General features: G+C 41.8%; 1 protein-coding gene across 1 annotated transcript in view; it reads right to left on the reverse strand.

Moving 5' to 3' along the window:
* Positions 1-908: 908 nt before the first annotated feature.
* wdr1 (WD repeat domain 1) overlaps positions 909-16,768 on the reverse strand; it is a gene marked incomplete in the record, with an annotated part of 16,976 nt that continues 1,116 nt past the window's right edge. Inside the window, 11 exon segments of the mRNA XM_048231882.1 lie at positions 909-2,265; positions 3,018-3,162; positions 3,288-3,461; positions 7,261-7,371; positions 7,672-7,759; positions 7,925-8,081; positions 9,043-9,130; positions 9,511-9,744; positions 14,469-14,549; positions 14,664-14,741; positions 16,314-16,494. Of these exon segments, the coding sequence (XP_048087839.1) occupies positions 2,159-2,265; positions 3,018-3,162; positions 3,288-3,461; positions 7,261-7,371; positions 7,672-7,759; positions 7,925-8,081; positions 9,043-9,130; positions 9,511-9,744; positions 14,469-14,549; positions 14,664-14,741; positions 16,314-16,494 (1,444 nt within the window).

The raw sequence follows: 16,768 nt of genomic DNA on the forward strand, positions 1-16,768 counted from the left end.
TTGTTATGTTGCTGTATAATGTGTGGTGGTGTCATAATGTTATGTAATTGTGATGTGTTCTGTTTGTTGCTTTTTTGTGTTCTTTATCTGTATTTGCTGCTGTTTATGTGTGCATGGTTTCTGTTTGTTGTTGGTCCATTGTTTGTCTTTTGTAGGCCTAGATGAGGTTTCTCTATTTTTACTTAGTGTTGCCTTTCTTGGCCAGGGACCATTTGAAAAAGAGATTATAGTCTCAATATGAGCCCCCTGGTTAAATAAAGGAAAATTAAAAATAATAAAATAAATACAAATCTCAATCATTCAAAAGTTCATTTTCTCCCGTAATTTATTTCAAGAAGTAAGACTGTAATATAATCTAGATTCTTATAGCCTGGGAAAATCCATATGAGCTTTCGGCAAATTCCTACCTACCAATTTAAGTTTAATTTCACTGCTAGTTACGCCCCTGCTGGAAGTCAACAAACCTTTTCCAGACCCACTCCCCATTGTACAATTCTGAAGGTCTGGGTGTTCCCAGGCTAGATTCATTCTCCTTTAAGGCATCAGGAGGGGGGGTTACCTAGCACACAGGCCTACAGACCTACTGCACTGCTATGAGCTACAAGCATTCTTTTTGTTTTAATTTTGATTATTCTAAACTTGATGATACATAAATGTCAACCTGAGAATAGCTCTAATCAGCTAATTAAGACTGGCAATGGTTGCCTGAGAGCCTTTATTCTCTAAGTCTATGCAGGGAGGGCAATAGACCTTTCCATGATATTGTGATTTTTTTTTAGATGCACCTGTACAGGATAATTTTTATGCCTCATCTGGTTCATCGGGTTTATCTTCTGCCTGATTTGTCCTCCATGCATGTACAGATCTGATTACCCAACTATGGTCTTTTAGGCTATAGCCCACTTCTCTTTCAATATAGAATACATTTTTTATTATTTTAATTTCACATGAGCAAGAGTTGAAACAAATCCAATACAGCCCAACAATCTGATGTTCTCTTAAAACATTTCAGTCAACCTGCCAAGGAAGTGTCCATGCTTGGTTAACTATCCATGAGAAATTAGAAACAAACAACAGTTCACATCTGCATACTTTTCCAGTCGTACAAAAGCTCAACGTGGCAAAGCCAGTCTTAAAGATCCAAACTGATTCAAACTAAAGGGCCAAGCAAAAGTGGTAATGGTGTTAATCAAATGGCAGCAGTGTAAAGAAAGTAATAGCTTTAATATGTTTAAATTAATGATTAACTGAAGGAATGACTGGAGCAGCAGGTGGATATGACTCAGTAAAGGCTGCATTAAAAAGTGTTCATTTTTATTATATTATGAATTACATCCACCGACTGGAAAGGGTGGAGGAATCACAACAAAAATCAGAGAAAACAAGAAAAGGAAATAATGATTAAAACAAAAGTGTGAGAGACATAATGAGTTCAAAGAAAATTCATGGGAGTTCCACACACAGCATTTCGATTGAAGACTTGAAAACACATCATTTTTGTTCGCTTTATTTCCTGTTATTGCTCCCCATGTCACCCATATTGTTTTTATTTATTTAAATAGGGATTCTGCATGGCACAGATATGTTCTGTCGCCACACACACGTGAGGCAACAAAGTCCCATGCCACACTATCCTGACCACTGATCATAGCTGGACACCAGTGTGAACAAACAAGCATTTCCACGGAAACAGACATAAGGCTGGAGCCTCTGGAATGTTGAGCTGAATAAGTTTTTGTTTTATCGGTCTATTGTGGGGTTTTTTAAAACATGGAAAGCTCCAAGGATCTTAAGTGTTTAATTTCATAGACTTTGCATTTGCTTTCTTTTCTTTGTGCAAATAAGTAACCAAGTACACTTTTTTTCAGAAAAAAAAAGACAGTGGGTGGTGCTTTCTCTTTTCTATGAGCTTTTCCCTTACCAAGACAGACAGTGAGAAATTAGGGGCCTGGTGACAAGAGACCAGAAAAGAAAAAAAGGCATTACCAAAAAGAGAGAGCGAGGAAGAGGGAGAGAGAAAGAAAGAAAGAAAGAAAGAAAGAAAGAAAGAAAGAAAGTGGGAGAGGGGGAGCAGAAGAGATAACAAGACAGAGGAGAGGAAGAGGGGTCACTTCTACAGTAGTCCTAGTCCCTGAAGATCCGGAGTGCTCTAAAATGGTCAGATTTTTAAAGTCCACTGCTTGACGCTGGCGTCGTGGGAGGTGGTCACTACAGTGCGCTCGTCCAGCCAGGCGATGCCACTCACGTGGTGCAACCGGTGAGAGTCTACAGAAATAACAGTACAAAAACAATCATGTCAATGTGGCATACCTCACTAACACTCATTTCATAGCACGCCAGTATCATATTGGGGCAGCCGTGGCCTACTGGTTAGGGCTTCGGACTTGTAACTGGAGGATTGCTGGTTCGTACCAATGGCTGAAGTGCCCTTGAGCAAGGCACCTAACCCCTCACTGCTCCCCGAGCGCCGCTGTAGCAGGCAGCTCACTATGTCGGGATTAGTGTGTGCTTCACCTCGCTGTGTGTTCACTGTGTGCTGAGTGTGTTTCACTAATTCACAGATTGGGAGAGACCAAATTTCCCTCACAGGATCAAAAGAGTATATCTACTTATACTTATCATAGTCTGTGTAAAATAGGTCAGTATGTGTGCATGTATGCCTTTGCAGGATATGTTTAGAGCAATGCGGAATTAGAACACAGCAGCACCAAGATGGAGCACCTCAGTCTGAGTTCTAAGAGGCTTAGGGGACTTCTGCGGAGCCCGTCCTGAAAGGAAATCCCCGTTGTGGAACCCAACACCAGGCCCAAGCAGGGCTCAAGTGTGTCACAGTACCCTGCACTACTGCAAATGGCAGAATATTTTCCTGGATACAGTTACCCAAGAGGGATTTAAATAGCCAAGTGGGGAACTTTAGCCACTGTACTTGCATATACTGTATGTGTGTGTATGTGTGTGTGTGTGTGTGTGTGTGTGTGTGTGTGCGTGTGCATGTGCGAAAGAGGATGGGTTCTTACCTGGGATCTTAATTCTCTTATCTGCATCAGAGACTGTCCACACGTACACCAGCATATCCATGCCACCACTAGCGAAATGCTCATTATCAGGCGACCAAGCCAGGCATACCACTTTTGCATGATGCCCATAGAAATCGTTTTTGACCTATGACAAAAAAACAAACCAGAAAATAAATCATACATGGATTTAGCTTAATTGATTACAAAGCCCCAATCAATAACTATGTAATCTAGTTAATCTGCAAGGATAACACTAGCTAAAACCCTCACCGCATAGTTGTCCGCCACAGTGAAGACAGTGATGACTTTCTTCTCATCGGACACGGCCAGGAAGGCTCCGTCGTTAGAGTAGGCCATGTCGGTCACTGGCCCCTTGGCCTCCAGCAGCTTTCCGTCGTCTTTCAGGGTGTTCCCCTGGATGGAGTATAAGCGCACCTTTCCATCCTGCGGAACAGAAACAGAACGCTTACCAAAGGCACAGAGGAACAATCAGGATCGTTGCTTTGATGCATACATCTTTCTTTTTGTTCATGTATTGCTTCATTATTATTGTGTAATCATTTGAAAGCTTATGTCCTGAAGTTTCCAAGACTTAGAATTAGGATTGAATGGAAACATTTCTGTGCATCTCCGCTACATGCCAGGTGTGGCGTTTTATCTACAGCAAAAGACACAGGGTGTGTGTGCAGGAGAGGACGCAGGGTGTGTGTGCAGGAGAGGACGCAGGGTGTGTGTGCAGGAGAGGAGGCAGGGTGTGTGTGCAGGAGAGGAGGCAGGGTGTGTGTGCAGGAGAGGAGGAATTCAGGCCTTTTCGTCTCTGGCCACACCACTACACCTTCCCACGGTCGCAAAGATCTACTCCAAGTACTCATAAACTATCTGATTAGCAAAACATTTGGCCAGGAGAAAGGCGGTTCCACTTCACTACAGTAATAACCCTTCAGCATGACCAGCCCTCGTGCCTGCCTCATACACATTTATCACTACAGTAATAACCCTTCAGCATGACCAGCCCTCGTGCCTGCCTCATACACATTTATGTGAGGTTAGGACTAGGGACTGACACCATCCTTTGGGTAAGATAGGTATAGGCTACCCTAGGCCTTCCCGTGTTCATGGGATTTCTTTGACAGTTGCAAAGGGAAAAATGTGATGATGGTCTTCTTTGCGCCCAGTGTACAAGTACGACATTCCAACCACTCAGATCTTCGTCAGATAGGCCTACACCATTAGCCTACCTGTTGCAATATATCTGTGTGCATTCCTACATTACGTCTATTTCTTTGATAACATGATTTGCTACCACGTAACAATAAGCCGCTATTATTATTAGGACTCAACACGCTTTGGTGGTATTATATGCAGTGGGCTTTAATTAGCGCATTTCGGGTATCCTATCTTACATCTGGCCAATATTATTAAACAAATTGCAGTCTACATGCCATGACGAATATTACCAGTAGTACTGACCGAACATGAAATAGATTGTTTACAAGTTATGGTAATGTTATTCTGGCGTGAACATTGTGCTTTCATCACGTTAGCACTCTATGATGACAGCTTGTTATGTCTCATCAAAAGGATTACAGCTCGTTATGTCTCGTCAAAATGCATTGATGAAGGAAGGTTCGCTTTATCCCAGAGAACCATATACTCGTTTCACTTAGGCTAGACTAAAACAGAAGAGAAGAACTTGGCACTAACCATGTAGTCGTGTTTTCTATAGCATATTCGTTAACCTGTCTTTTTGAACTCTTTAAAAATGTTGGAATATGTCTGCGAGGTGTTTAGCCAAGTGCCATGCGTAGTTCCATGCGTAGCCTACTGCTTTTAAATGACTTTGAAACATATTTTACAAACGTGCCTTTGTGTACCTGATGGCTTGCCTTCACTATTCGCGATGTATCCGAAATAGTTGCAGATTTTACTTCACCTTTTGTTTTATCCACAAGGCCGAGGACTGTCGGCAAAGAACTATGTTGACGTTGGCTGCGCACTCACTCACTCAGAGCTGCCTGCTTGACACGCCCACTTGCCTAGATGCGTGCAAGGAGCAGTGAGAGCAGCAGTTCACACAAACACAAAACGTTTTTACTTTAATAAAGTATCGATTCTAAAAACGTCGAAAATCGTATCGTTGTTTGCGTGAAGGCATCGTGATCCCTTTTTAGTATCGATACACCGTGCAACACTAATATGCAAGTCCTCAATAACAGTTTCATTACTTTCGATTAAATGAACATTATTAAGAAACAAAGTGAGTCAAAAAACACACCCTTTCTTCTCTGTTTTTTGCTCCGCGACTGTTCATCGCAACGAGATGAAACCTTTATTGCATGACAGAGAAGAAGTGGGGCTTTCCAAAGAGACTACGCACTTGTCTGTATGAAAATGTAAAAAAAAAAAAAATCATGAAATTAAATTGCATCATATTTACAGTCTATACTTCTCTGCGTTCACCTGCGCACCCATTACTCTCGTTTGAATTATTCGTGAACCCGTGATCGCATAGATATGGCAAGCATATGAGATGAAAGAGGAGACACAGGGCTATCCATTGGTATCATGGATATCGATCCTTCTGGCTTATAAAAACAGACGAAGTGACTGCAAAATATTAACGTCATGTACACAAACCAACGCTGCACACCCATTACTCCATCACCCATTTCCTAAATTTCCCCTTGGGGATCAATAAAGTATCTATCTATCTATCTATCTATCTATCTATCTATCTATCTATCTATCTACTCTCGTTTGAATTACTTGTGGACCTGTGATCGGATAGATATTCCACGTATGTCAGATGAAAGAGGAGACACAGAGCTATCATTTGATACCAAATACATCCTTCTGGGTTATAAAACAGACGAAGTGACAGCAAAATAATAACTTCATATAGCTGGACTTACCCCACGTTTTTTGTCTGTTTTGTGGCAAAGCATGTTTATAATCCAACGCTATCGTGTGTTTCTCTATGGCAAAGCATGTTCATAATCCGGTTTTGAGATCCTAGCAAATTCCTGCATGGCATCCAATTCAAGGCTCACATTGCATCCCAATTTGTTCAACAAAGAAACACCTTTTTTGCCTTTACTTTGTTCATGGCAATGCAGTAAAAAGTTTCATCATGAGTGAATACACCATAGTCACACATGCTAACAGGCAAACTTGGTCAAGTCAGGTCAGATCAGTTCGTGGTCACAGATATGGAGCTTAGAATGGTCATTTTTCATCGCTAAATAAAAAATGGCATTTATTTCCGTAAATCACACACCACATATTTCTGTAAATTGCTCAGCCCCAGAGTATCCCTCCAACATGGCAATTATATTGCCCGATTCAAATGCATGTAGAGCTATGAGCTTGCTGTGGTGAGATACAGGTCAAAATATAAGAATTTTTATAATATGATTTTTATATTTTAATTCTTTAAAAATCTAAATAAAATCAATGCTAGTACTAATACATTAAATGGCAGATCTGGATAGCCTAGACTCTGCTGAAAAAAACAATGTATAATATGTGTGTGTGGCACTTACAATGACCAGAATAAATCCTTATGAATAAAGGTAGTGAAAATGCCCTAAAAACAGCTTAGGGTTCTAAGGGTTAATAAAGTAACAAAACCGAGAGAAAAAACACGAACGTTCATGTATTGCTTTAAGTATAAGTATATATACTCTTTTGATTCCGTGAGGGAAATTTGGTCTCTGCCTTTATCCCAATCCGTGAATTAGTGAAACACACTCAGCACACAGTGAACACACAGTGAGGTGAAACATAAACCAATGCCGGCGCAGTGAGCTTCCTGAGGGGTTAGGTGCCTTGCTCAAGGGCACGTCAGCCGTTCCTACTGGTCGGGGTTCGAACCGGCAACCCTCCGGTTACAAGTCCGAAGCGCTAACCAGTAGGCCACGGCTGCCCCTTTACGATTACCATGTAAACTTTAGAGAACATCTCCTCTCATTGCACCACTTACAACTTACAAACAAGTCTTGCTGATCCTAGCACTTACCAGCCGTCTTGAACTGACACCCAACTGTTAAAAACAGCACTCACTAATGCACTTATTCTTACTGTACTCTACCGTTTTTAAATGGTCCTAAAAATTGTTGAGAAAATTGCTTTAAAACTTAACTGTTACCATGTTGATAGTCGCTTTGGTTAAAAATGCGTCAGCCAAATGTAATGTAATGTAATGTAATGTAAACCGAGAGGGAGAAAAATCTGGATGTCTCACCGCTCCGCCCACTGCGGCAGTGCCGCCGCCGGGATGGAGAGCTCCCGCCTCCGGCTCGTAGCCCAGATCGTCCAGCGTGAACACTTTCCTCTTGTCCTTCATCAGCACCAGCTGCCACAGGCACACAGGAGTACGAGAATGACCGCGATTAATGAGTACACTCACGCTGCGTTACACACACAACAGAATATCCTGCCACAGCTAGAAATGTGTCAGGAAGTTTTTTTTTTTTTAATCACAACGAGAGCTTTGAAGTACAGTACATAAAAAGACTTAATGCTTGCAAGTTGGACGTTTTAACATGCAAAGTGTAAGTAAGCTAAGCCACAAACTGAGTGCAGTAGATTGCAGCATGAATCAGTGCATTCATATGCAGCAAAATGAACAAGGCTTTCTGCAAACATTTCCTACCTGACCAATGCACACAGCCATGGCAAGTCCGCCCGAGGACACGGACACAGATTTAGGCTGGACATCCATCTTCAGTAGATCAGAGGCACTGAAATGGAGTAATCAAAATAAGTTTCACAGAGGTATTTCAAAAAGCATGATATTGTTGAAGGAAAATGTTACATCTAATGTCAGTGAAACGATTCACAATAGTGTTATGGAGCCACAGGGACTGTACAAAAACCCATCGTAACACAAACACACACAAACACACCTGTATTCTTTTTTGGTCACGTCAATGTAGCGCACTGTGTCATCCATGCTGCAGGTCACCAGCTGGTTAGAGTCGTTCACAGCCATCTTGGCTACGGAGTTACTGTGCCCTTTGCCCAAAAACTCGTCATTCTCCCCGGTCTCAGCATCCCAGTAATGTGCAATACAATTGGTTAAGGACCATAACCAGCTGAGAAGAAAGTTCCATTAACCTTCCATTAAAAAGTTAGTGTGATAGACTGCGGGCTTTTTAGCTGGTTTAGGTGGTGTTTTTTTAACAGAGTTGTCTCCACCCAGTTACCTGGGATTACGCTCACATGTACCTTTATATGCGTTCATGTAGGCGTATACAATGGAAGGGATGGACGGGTGGAAGGCATGCACCCTTTCGTTTGGCCTCGTTGGTTTTGTTATCTTTGCCTTTCGTTTTCATGACCCCAACCCCTTACAAACATTCGTCTACACTACTGGCTAATGACTACGCATGCTGACATTGTTACTTGCGTTGTGCTCTTTTGCACCCTTAGGGCTGATTCAGACTGGGTGCGTGGCGTGTCTGTTGCGTGTCAGTTACGGGCGGTTGCCTGCCGTTTTCTATGTCTTTGCACACCAGAAACATGTCTGACGCTGCGCTGCGGCGGCCTCTCTGCCTATTAAAACAGCTCTTCATTATTTTCTTCACTGTTTTGAATGGAAGCGCTTCCAACACGCTTGCGTGTGGCGTGAAAAAGAAAAATCAGCGTCGGTCCGATTTCTAGCATGCGTGTGTTTTCTGCGCGGCTCGAGCCGCACCCGAGACGTGAGTGTCACGCAGGCGGTGTGCAAGCTCTAACCTGTTACCATGGGAGCCGAAATAAAAATGGACACGCCACGCAGCTGACACGCCCATGCCACGCACCCGGTGTGAATCAGCCCTCGCAAACCATTTTTTTACACCAATTTACTTAACAAATTCTTGAGTTTCTTAAATTTGAACGTGGTCTGGAGCTGTTCAGGCGGACAGTCTCTCTCAAATATCTCAAGGAAGAAGCTGACAAATACAGGCCCATCCGTCCAAGTAACATTATTGGCTGCAACTTTTAAGATGGTAATGGATCACTTAATTTCCTGAAAGGATATTGATATGTCCATCATGGCTCCCAGAGTAGATGCAGTTCCTTCCATCAGTTTTGTGGACAGTTAAGGACTGAATTGATTTGCTGTGTCCCTGTTAAGGAATAAAAAAAAGACATAAAATATGTTTTATATCTCCTGCACATTTCCAAAATGAAACCCAAAATGATTATTGCAGTACAGTTGGAACTTGGACATAGGAAGTTGGCTCTAATGACACTCCAGCCCTACGAACAGTTGTGATACTGCATGCAAAGGGGTCTGCTAAATGAACACACTTCAGTATAAACTATTTCAAAGAGAAGAACTTGCACTGGACACTTCAATGCTAGTTCCTATTTATTCTTACTTCCCTTTTATAATCGGTCAGTGAGGATTTAAGTAGCACTGAAGCTTCTTCCGGAGCTTCTCAGACAGCAACCAAAAGGAACAAGCAACCAACTTCAAAACTAAGAAACCAGAAAGGCAGCCGACCTTGATGGTGCGGATCGGGCGGTCAGGGTTGTTCTTGTCCAGGTAGTTGATGTAGCCCGACAGGGAGATGCTGAGCAGGTGGTCCTTCTGCCAGAGGCAACCCAGCTGCTGGTCCATGACGTCGGCGCCCATGTTGAAGGTGGTGACCGCCGTGCCACTGGCCACATCCCACAGCTTCACCGTCTTGTCCCCGGACGCCGAGATCAGCTTGGAGCTGTCAGGGCTCCAGCTCACCTGACGTGATAAAGAGACCACTCCATTATTATCATCACCACTACCATCATCATCATCATCATCATCATCATCACCACTCCACCATTATTATTATCACCACTACCATCATCACAATCATCATCATCACATCATCACCATTATTATTATCACCACTACCATCATCATCATCATCATCACCATTATTATTATCACCACTACCATCATCATCATCATCATCACCGTAGTCATCATTCTCATCCCAATCAACATAATCCTCATCACCACCATCACTATCAACACCATAGTCATAATCACCATCAACATCCTCATAATCAGCATCACCATCACCATCACAGTCTCATCACTATTAACAATCCTCATCACCACCATAACCATCAACACCCATCATCATCAGCATCACCACCACCACCATCATCATCCTCATAATCAGCACCACCATAATCACAACCTCATCACTATTAGCAATCCTCATCACCACCACAACCATAAACCATCATCAACACCTCTATTATGATCTAAAGTAGCATCTGATCTATAGTCATATTTATATGCTTACTAGTGGCTATAAAGCAGTCACTTCACAACAAAGGAACATGGACCTGTATTGCATTCAAAGTGCTATGGCATTCTATTTGTTTCAAATCCCATTGCAAAGCACTGGATTGACTGAAGGACATCAGATTATGTATAATCTCTAAGCAATAACCACAGTGATTACTGTCATACTAGTGGCAATCATATTAGAGATTAATCAGTATGATTAGTAGCAGCACTGGTAGTCTCTTGTCTCATGAGGCCAAACATGTTTATCACTGTGTGAAACATGTTTAGGGACACATTAGAAAACAGCACCTAGCACCCTGGACATGCTACAGTCATATTCATTCAGTTTTCTTTAAAAAGGAAGCATCCCTAGAGCAATTCTTACAGAGCTGCTGCATGGTGACCCAGACTTGATATTTATAAAGAGTCTTGTCAAAACATCCTGCCCACCAACTAAATGACAGTAGTTTAGATTAAATCAAGCAGTACACACAGATCATTGCAACCCCCCAAAACACACACACACACACACACACACACACACACACACACACACACACACACACTTCCGGATCTCTCCAGGGAGGAAGTTGCGATTAAACACTGGCATGTTAGTCTGTTTCTAATTAGCCTAGAAAAGGGTCAAAGGTGGAAGTAAATACAGCAAAAGCATATTTGGTATCATTTGAATCGTAATTTTCTGTAGATTAAGAATTTGTGGTGCCTACAAAGTAGATTTGTAATGGAAAAATATATAGGGCTTTGAATGGAGCATGGCACAATGAGTTTTAAATAAAAAACGTATGTTAGTACATCTTGATATTAGCTGATATCTCTTAAGCCAATTGAAAGATATTCATCAAACTTGGTCTACTTACCCACTACAAGTTGTCAAAGAGCTGGCAAGACAATTTAGGTCTTGAGGTCAAAGGTCAAGGTTACAAGGGGTCACACAAATAACTCACATGCAGTATTTGGTTCATATCTCCAAAGCAGACTGATGGATCTTCATTAACTCTAGTACATTTATTGTCTATACAAGTTAGATGAACTTAGGGACTCAGGGCCATGGGGTCAAAGGTTAAGGTCAGTTTCATCCCCTGACATACAAGGTTATAGACGGTAGAGACATGCTAATCAACATGCCATGTTCAATTCAATTACTGTAAATATAGTCAACGTTTTTTATGTTGCACAACATAGACTTGGTTGTTTTTGACATGGGGAGTCCCTATCTACAGCACAATGAGTTTAATACCCCTCCTTTGTATATAAGAATCAAGAATCTGATTGCAATTACTGTATGCAAATGTGCTTAGCAGTTACATAACAGTGAAATACTTCTACTAGCATAGTCATGACCTGACCAATATCTCCCATACCAATATTGCCCATGCAGTCCTTTCCACAGTACAAGCAGTGCTACTTCCAGCTGTAAATTATAGCTTTCTGTGCTGTTGTGACTTTCCATAAGTTAGTATGACTTAACTGTGGCCCTTGCTATTTTTCCCTTCATGGACAAGGTGTTGTCCACTTTCTCTTGGCAATTTCTGTGACCCTGAAGACTAGCATTGTCTTCCAGTTTTGATGTTAGTAATGTGGGATGTCCGTTGTTATCTGTTCAGTTGAAGTTAGGGGTGGGCAAAAAATAATATCTAAATATTTTGGAAGATTTTGACGGTAGATATCAATAATATAATTAAATATGAATTTGTTACAAGCCACCTTATAATTTCTTACAAAGCACATTAAGGGACACAAAGTATTAGGATAGCAGTTCATTTTTCTAAATTTTGTTTCTGAAAAGATGAGACTGTTGTAAGAAGCAATATTTTCCCTGGGATGAATATCAGTATGTAGTTGTGCTCAGTACTGTCTTGATTCATTATTTTCCATTTCACTGAAATGGATGATGAGACTAACCTGACTCTCGCCAGATGAATTTCGTTTCCGCCTAGCTCCACTAATCCATCTGGGATCGATCCATTGGAGTGGTGTTTCAGAAGGCTGGGCAAAAAAAAATCCTTGCATATGATTGGATAAAGCCACTTGTCCGTCCTCTATTAACATGCTACTTCAACCACTCACATTGAAGCCAACCCGTGGACGCTGAGAACAGTCTCACAGTCGCTTCTACGCTACGTCACATCTATGAAACTCCCGCCCTGCGTCCTGATTGGCTCTACCATAAAATATGGTGCCGAAATCACTCTCAACGGAAGCGATCCCAGATGGATGTGAGTGGAGTAACCATTGGTCTAGTGTTATCCAATTGCGTGCAGTGAGATTTTCAAATGCAACGCTGGTGCCGCCCTCGAAGTTGGGCCATTACATTGTTCACTGTGGCCAGACCCTTAATCTTTCTAGATTACCAGGGTCTGGATTTTCCAGGCTAGAAAATGTCCACTTCCAAATCCAATTGTCCAATTAACAATTACCACTTGACTATTTAGTAATTTAGCACTCTGGAACAAGGCGTCCGAAGGAGACAATGTAGATAGAAGATTTTCCGAAGACTGTTCATCTTTATTCACCGTATTGCAATGATAGCTGGGGCCCCCGACAAGACCTCCCCTACGGATGGCTATACACTATATTTTATACTCCTCAGCCCTTGAGAAGTGCCACCCTCTCACGCCATCTCCATCAACACCCTTCACCAATCAGTACCAAGCAGGGTCGCTTTCATTGGTGGAAACCATCTTCCCATCATGCATAAAACTATATGCAAACCTATGTAATGCATAGGTAACATATGTAAAATAGTGTAACCCTAAGTTTTTCTGGTTCCTTCCAGTTTGGTGAAATAAGGCCTTCTTATCGTATTCTCTTCCTAGCTGGACAGGCCCGAACTCATAAGGCACAGTGGCCTCCTCATCCCTGTCCTGTCCAGTCCTCACCAGCTTGATAACACCCCCTCTCCCTTAACCATGTAAGGAGGAGATCCTCTCATCCTGGTACCCCCAGTACTTTATGAAACCCATGATTACATCCCTTCACATCCTGAAAACCCACCATAAAACCTAGTAGAATCCTAGGTAATATCAGTCCGCTGCTGCCGTTGTTTATATGCCTACTACCAACTTCAGGGAACAAAGTATAACTATTGCAATGCGATGCAAGGGTAGTTTTTATTTCTAACAGTATTCTATCAACATAGACATTTACATCAATTGTCTGGCGTTATAATTTAAGTTGAAGGAAATAGCTGTAGATGACAATGTTTATCAGATGTTTGACAGAAATGGTTTGGATTTAATCTAAAACTCTGAAACAGTTATTTTAAAACAGGTATTCACACAGATGTTTGCATTTTTAAAACAGCAAATTATTTAGATTTCCCCTGGTTTCAGAGAGGCTACTACTACAATACTAAAATAAGATGTGGAGGTTGAAACAACTGTTTTTATACAGAAAATAAAGTTTGTTTTGCTTTAATTTAAATGGCTTAATCTTTTTTAATGTCAATTCAGATAGTTGATTCTATGCCTCAGCCAGCTATAGCCTCATGACCTTTAACCTCTACCTGTGACCCCATGATCTTTAATGCCTTATTAGTTAATTTAGGCTTAATTGTTGGGTTTAATGAGGATCCTTTAATCTGCTTGAGAGGTATAAAACAAACATTGCATGTCAACTATGACCTCACGTGACCTTGACCTTTGACCCCAAGACATTAAACACCTACTAATTTCATCAAGAACTTATGGTGAGTAAGTACAGCAAGTTTGGTAAATATTCTTTTACCAGTATGGTAGATATCAGCTATTATCTATATGTGATAATATACGATTTTGGCCCAATAATCATTATACCATGGTCCATTCAAAGCTGTATATCTTTTTTCTGGTACAAATCTGCACTGTAGGCACCTGAAATTCTTAATCTACATGAAATTACGGTTTGATTGATACCAAATATCCTTTTGCTGTATTTACTTCCACCTTCAACCCTAATTCGCTCAGACTATGTCCCCCTCACCACAACAGATCCTGCTATTTCTCTGAGTTCAGCATATTTGTACATTTCCTGCTTATTAGCACATTCCACACTTAAAAAAACATTTACACATACAGATACAACGTTAGGAAAGGAGACAATACCAGTACCATTTGTTCAAACACATATAACTGAAAGCATTCAGTATTTCTGGAGAGGCTGGGCAGGACATTCAGACTTACGGCATAGATTCCACCCTCGTGAGCTTTCTCTCCTCCCAGCGTGCCAACCTTCTCACCAGTCTTGCCATCATAGATGTTGATCTGAAACAGCACAGAACACACTAGTTAAGTCAGGTGCACTCCCTACAAACACTGCAGCTGTCTCGCACGCAGACCAGACGGAGCCTGGCCAACGGCCTTGGGAGTTCCAGTCACCTGGCCGTCAGCTCCAGCCGAGACGAATCGGTTGCCGTCCGGAGAGAAGCGCACACAGTTGACGAAGCGACTGTGGTCCTGCAGGGGTGGAGAGGACAGAGAGAGAACTCGTTAGTTCCCTATGAACACGCTGACATGCACCCACTTCCACCCTTAAACCGCCCTTAAACCGAAACACTGTAATTCACTGTAGTGGTTACTGAGGCCCTGCTCACACAGCACTCATTCTCCTGGAGTGGAAAATGTGACAGAAAAGCATAAAAAAAACAGAAATGCAACACCCAGGCATTCAGAGGCCTAACTGGAAGGGTTTTTGACTTTGTCTGACTGCACAGAGAATAGATCAAAAGGGGCTAGAAACTCATAGTAACAACCATACGTCATTTCATGAAACAACAACACAGTGCCTGTTGCTCTCTGTGACCACAAAATACAACAAGATAAAGAATAACCGGGCTTCATGAGAAGCCCAATATTTACTTTCTGGAGAGCCTGCATGCTTTGCTTACAGCAAGCCAACTCAATGCAATGCTACCCTGACAGACGACCAAGTGAGAATAGTGTAAATGAAGCACATGAGGACAGCTTTTAATGCATTCGGGCATGCGACCATGTAGATGACAACGAAGCCATGGCCACGACAAACTATGTGCAAGGTGATTAATGAGACATGCGGTCAGCTGCAGCATTCACTAACTGATAATGATCAACATTAGCCTCAATTACTTTTTTGATGAATTACTGTTATCAGAATTTGCTTGCATGATATCTGAGACAACAAACAATGTACATTTCTTGTTGTTGCTAAAACCAAATGCTAAATCTATACGGAAGCTGACGACTTTAAGAACATTAGGAAAGAGGTTAGGTAATGCCGAGTCATGTTTAGACCCGTCCAACCCGTTTGCAAAAAAAGGGAATCCCAGCATATGCAGCATCCTTGCTCCCAAAGCTCTCTGCCCAGTGTGTGCCGGGGCATAAGACACACACTGTATGTAGCGGTTAAGGGTTTTCCCATCAGGAGTACAAGTTCAGGTAAAACTAGCATTTCAAACTGCACTGCTGCAAGATATCTGCACAGATCAGAGTGTGTGGATGCTTTTTGCTCATCAGACTTCTGTAAAAAGTTTTGGAGAGCCAACACACTACTGTGAAGTAGTGCACTCACTGGAATTCTACTGCAGATGGACTGCCATACATAGAAGCTATTGTATCACTGGGCAGTTACATAATGAGCATGAGGGAGAATAGGGGAAAAAAAGAAAAAAGCTGTTTGGCGAATCAGATATGGCAGCCCTTTCTTGTGCCCGACATGAGGCCATTTCTGTTTAGCATTTTCTGTTTAGTTTTTCTTCCTTTAAATAAGCGGAAGTGGTCGCCTGGTGCATTTCAATTACTCCCGGTATTCAGTCATTTTATAGATTCTTCTGATTTTCACTTATCTGCCACCACACAAATCTCAGCCACAAAAAAAAAAAACATTCACAGTCCTGAGCCAAAAAAAAAGGGAAAAAAAAGATCCATTAATTGGCTTCCAAATTCCTGTCAAACCCACAACCCTCGCAAGATTCCCTACTGATCGCTAACAGAGGACACTACACAAGCCAAAGCACAAAACACTTCCTGGCTCCACATTGAGAAAGCACTCACACTCATGGTGAACTTGAACTTGAATGGTGGACCCTCGAAAAAGGTGCAGCAGCTGTCATCTGCACCAGTGACCAAGCGATAAGGACGAGACTGTTTAATATCCACTGTGTTGATGACTTTGCTGTGGCCTACAATCTCACCCACTGAGGAGCCGCTGTCCCATAAGAACACAGCCCCAAACCTGTCAACACACACACAGAGTTACTGTCAAATACAAGCAAGATACATTTCATCTGTATTTGTGTGATGATTTGTGTAGAAGGGTGATGATACATAGGGTGATTTTTTGAGCAATGTTGCTGGGCAACCACAAAATCGATTCCATGGGTGATGGATTCAATTATAATTTACTAATGATTGAAAAAAAATAATGCCCAAATGTACCTAAACAATTTTGAGGAACTTTGTGCAGCAACATCGTTCAAAAAGCATCAGCTTTACATCCAGAAATACTA

This window comes from Alosa alosa, chromosome 21, assembly GCF_017589495.1.
Source record: "Alosa alosa isolate M-15738 ecotype Scorff River chromosome 21, AALO_Geno_1.1, whole genome shotgun sequence".
Taxonomy (NCBI): Eukaryota; Metazoa; Chordata; class Actinopteri; order Clupeiformes; family Clupeidae; genus Alosa; species Alosa alosa.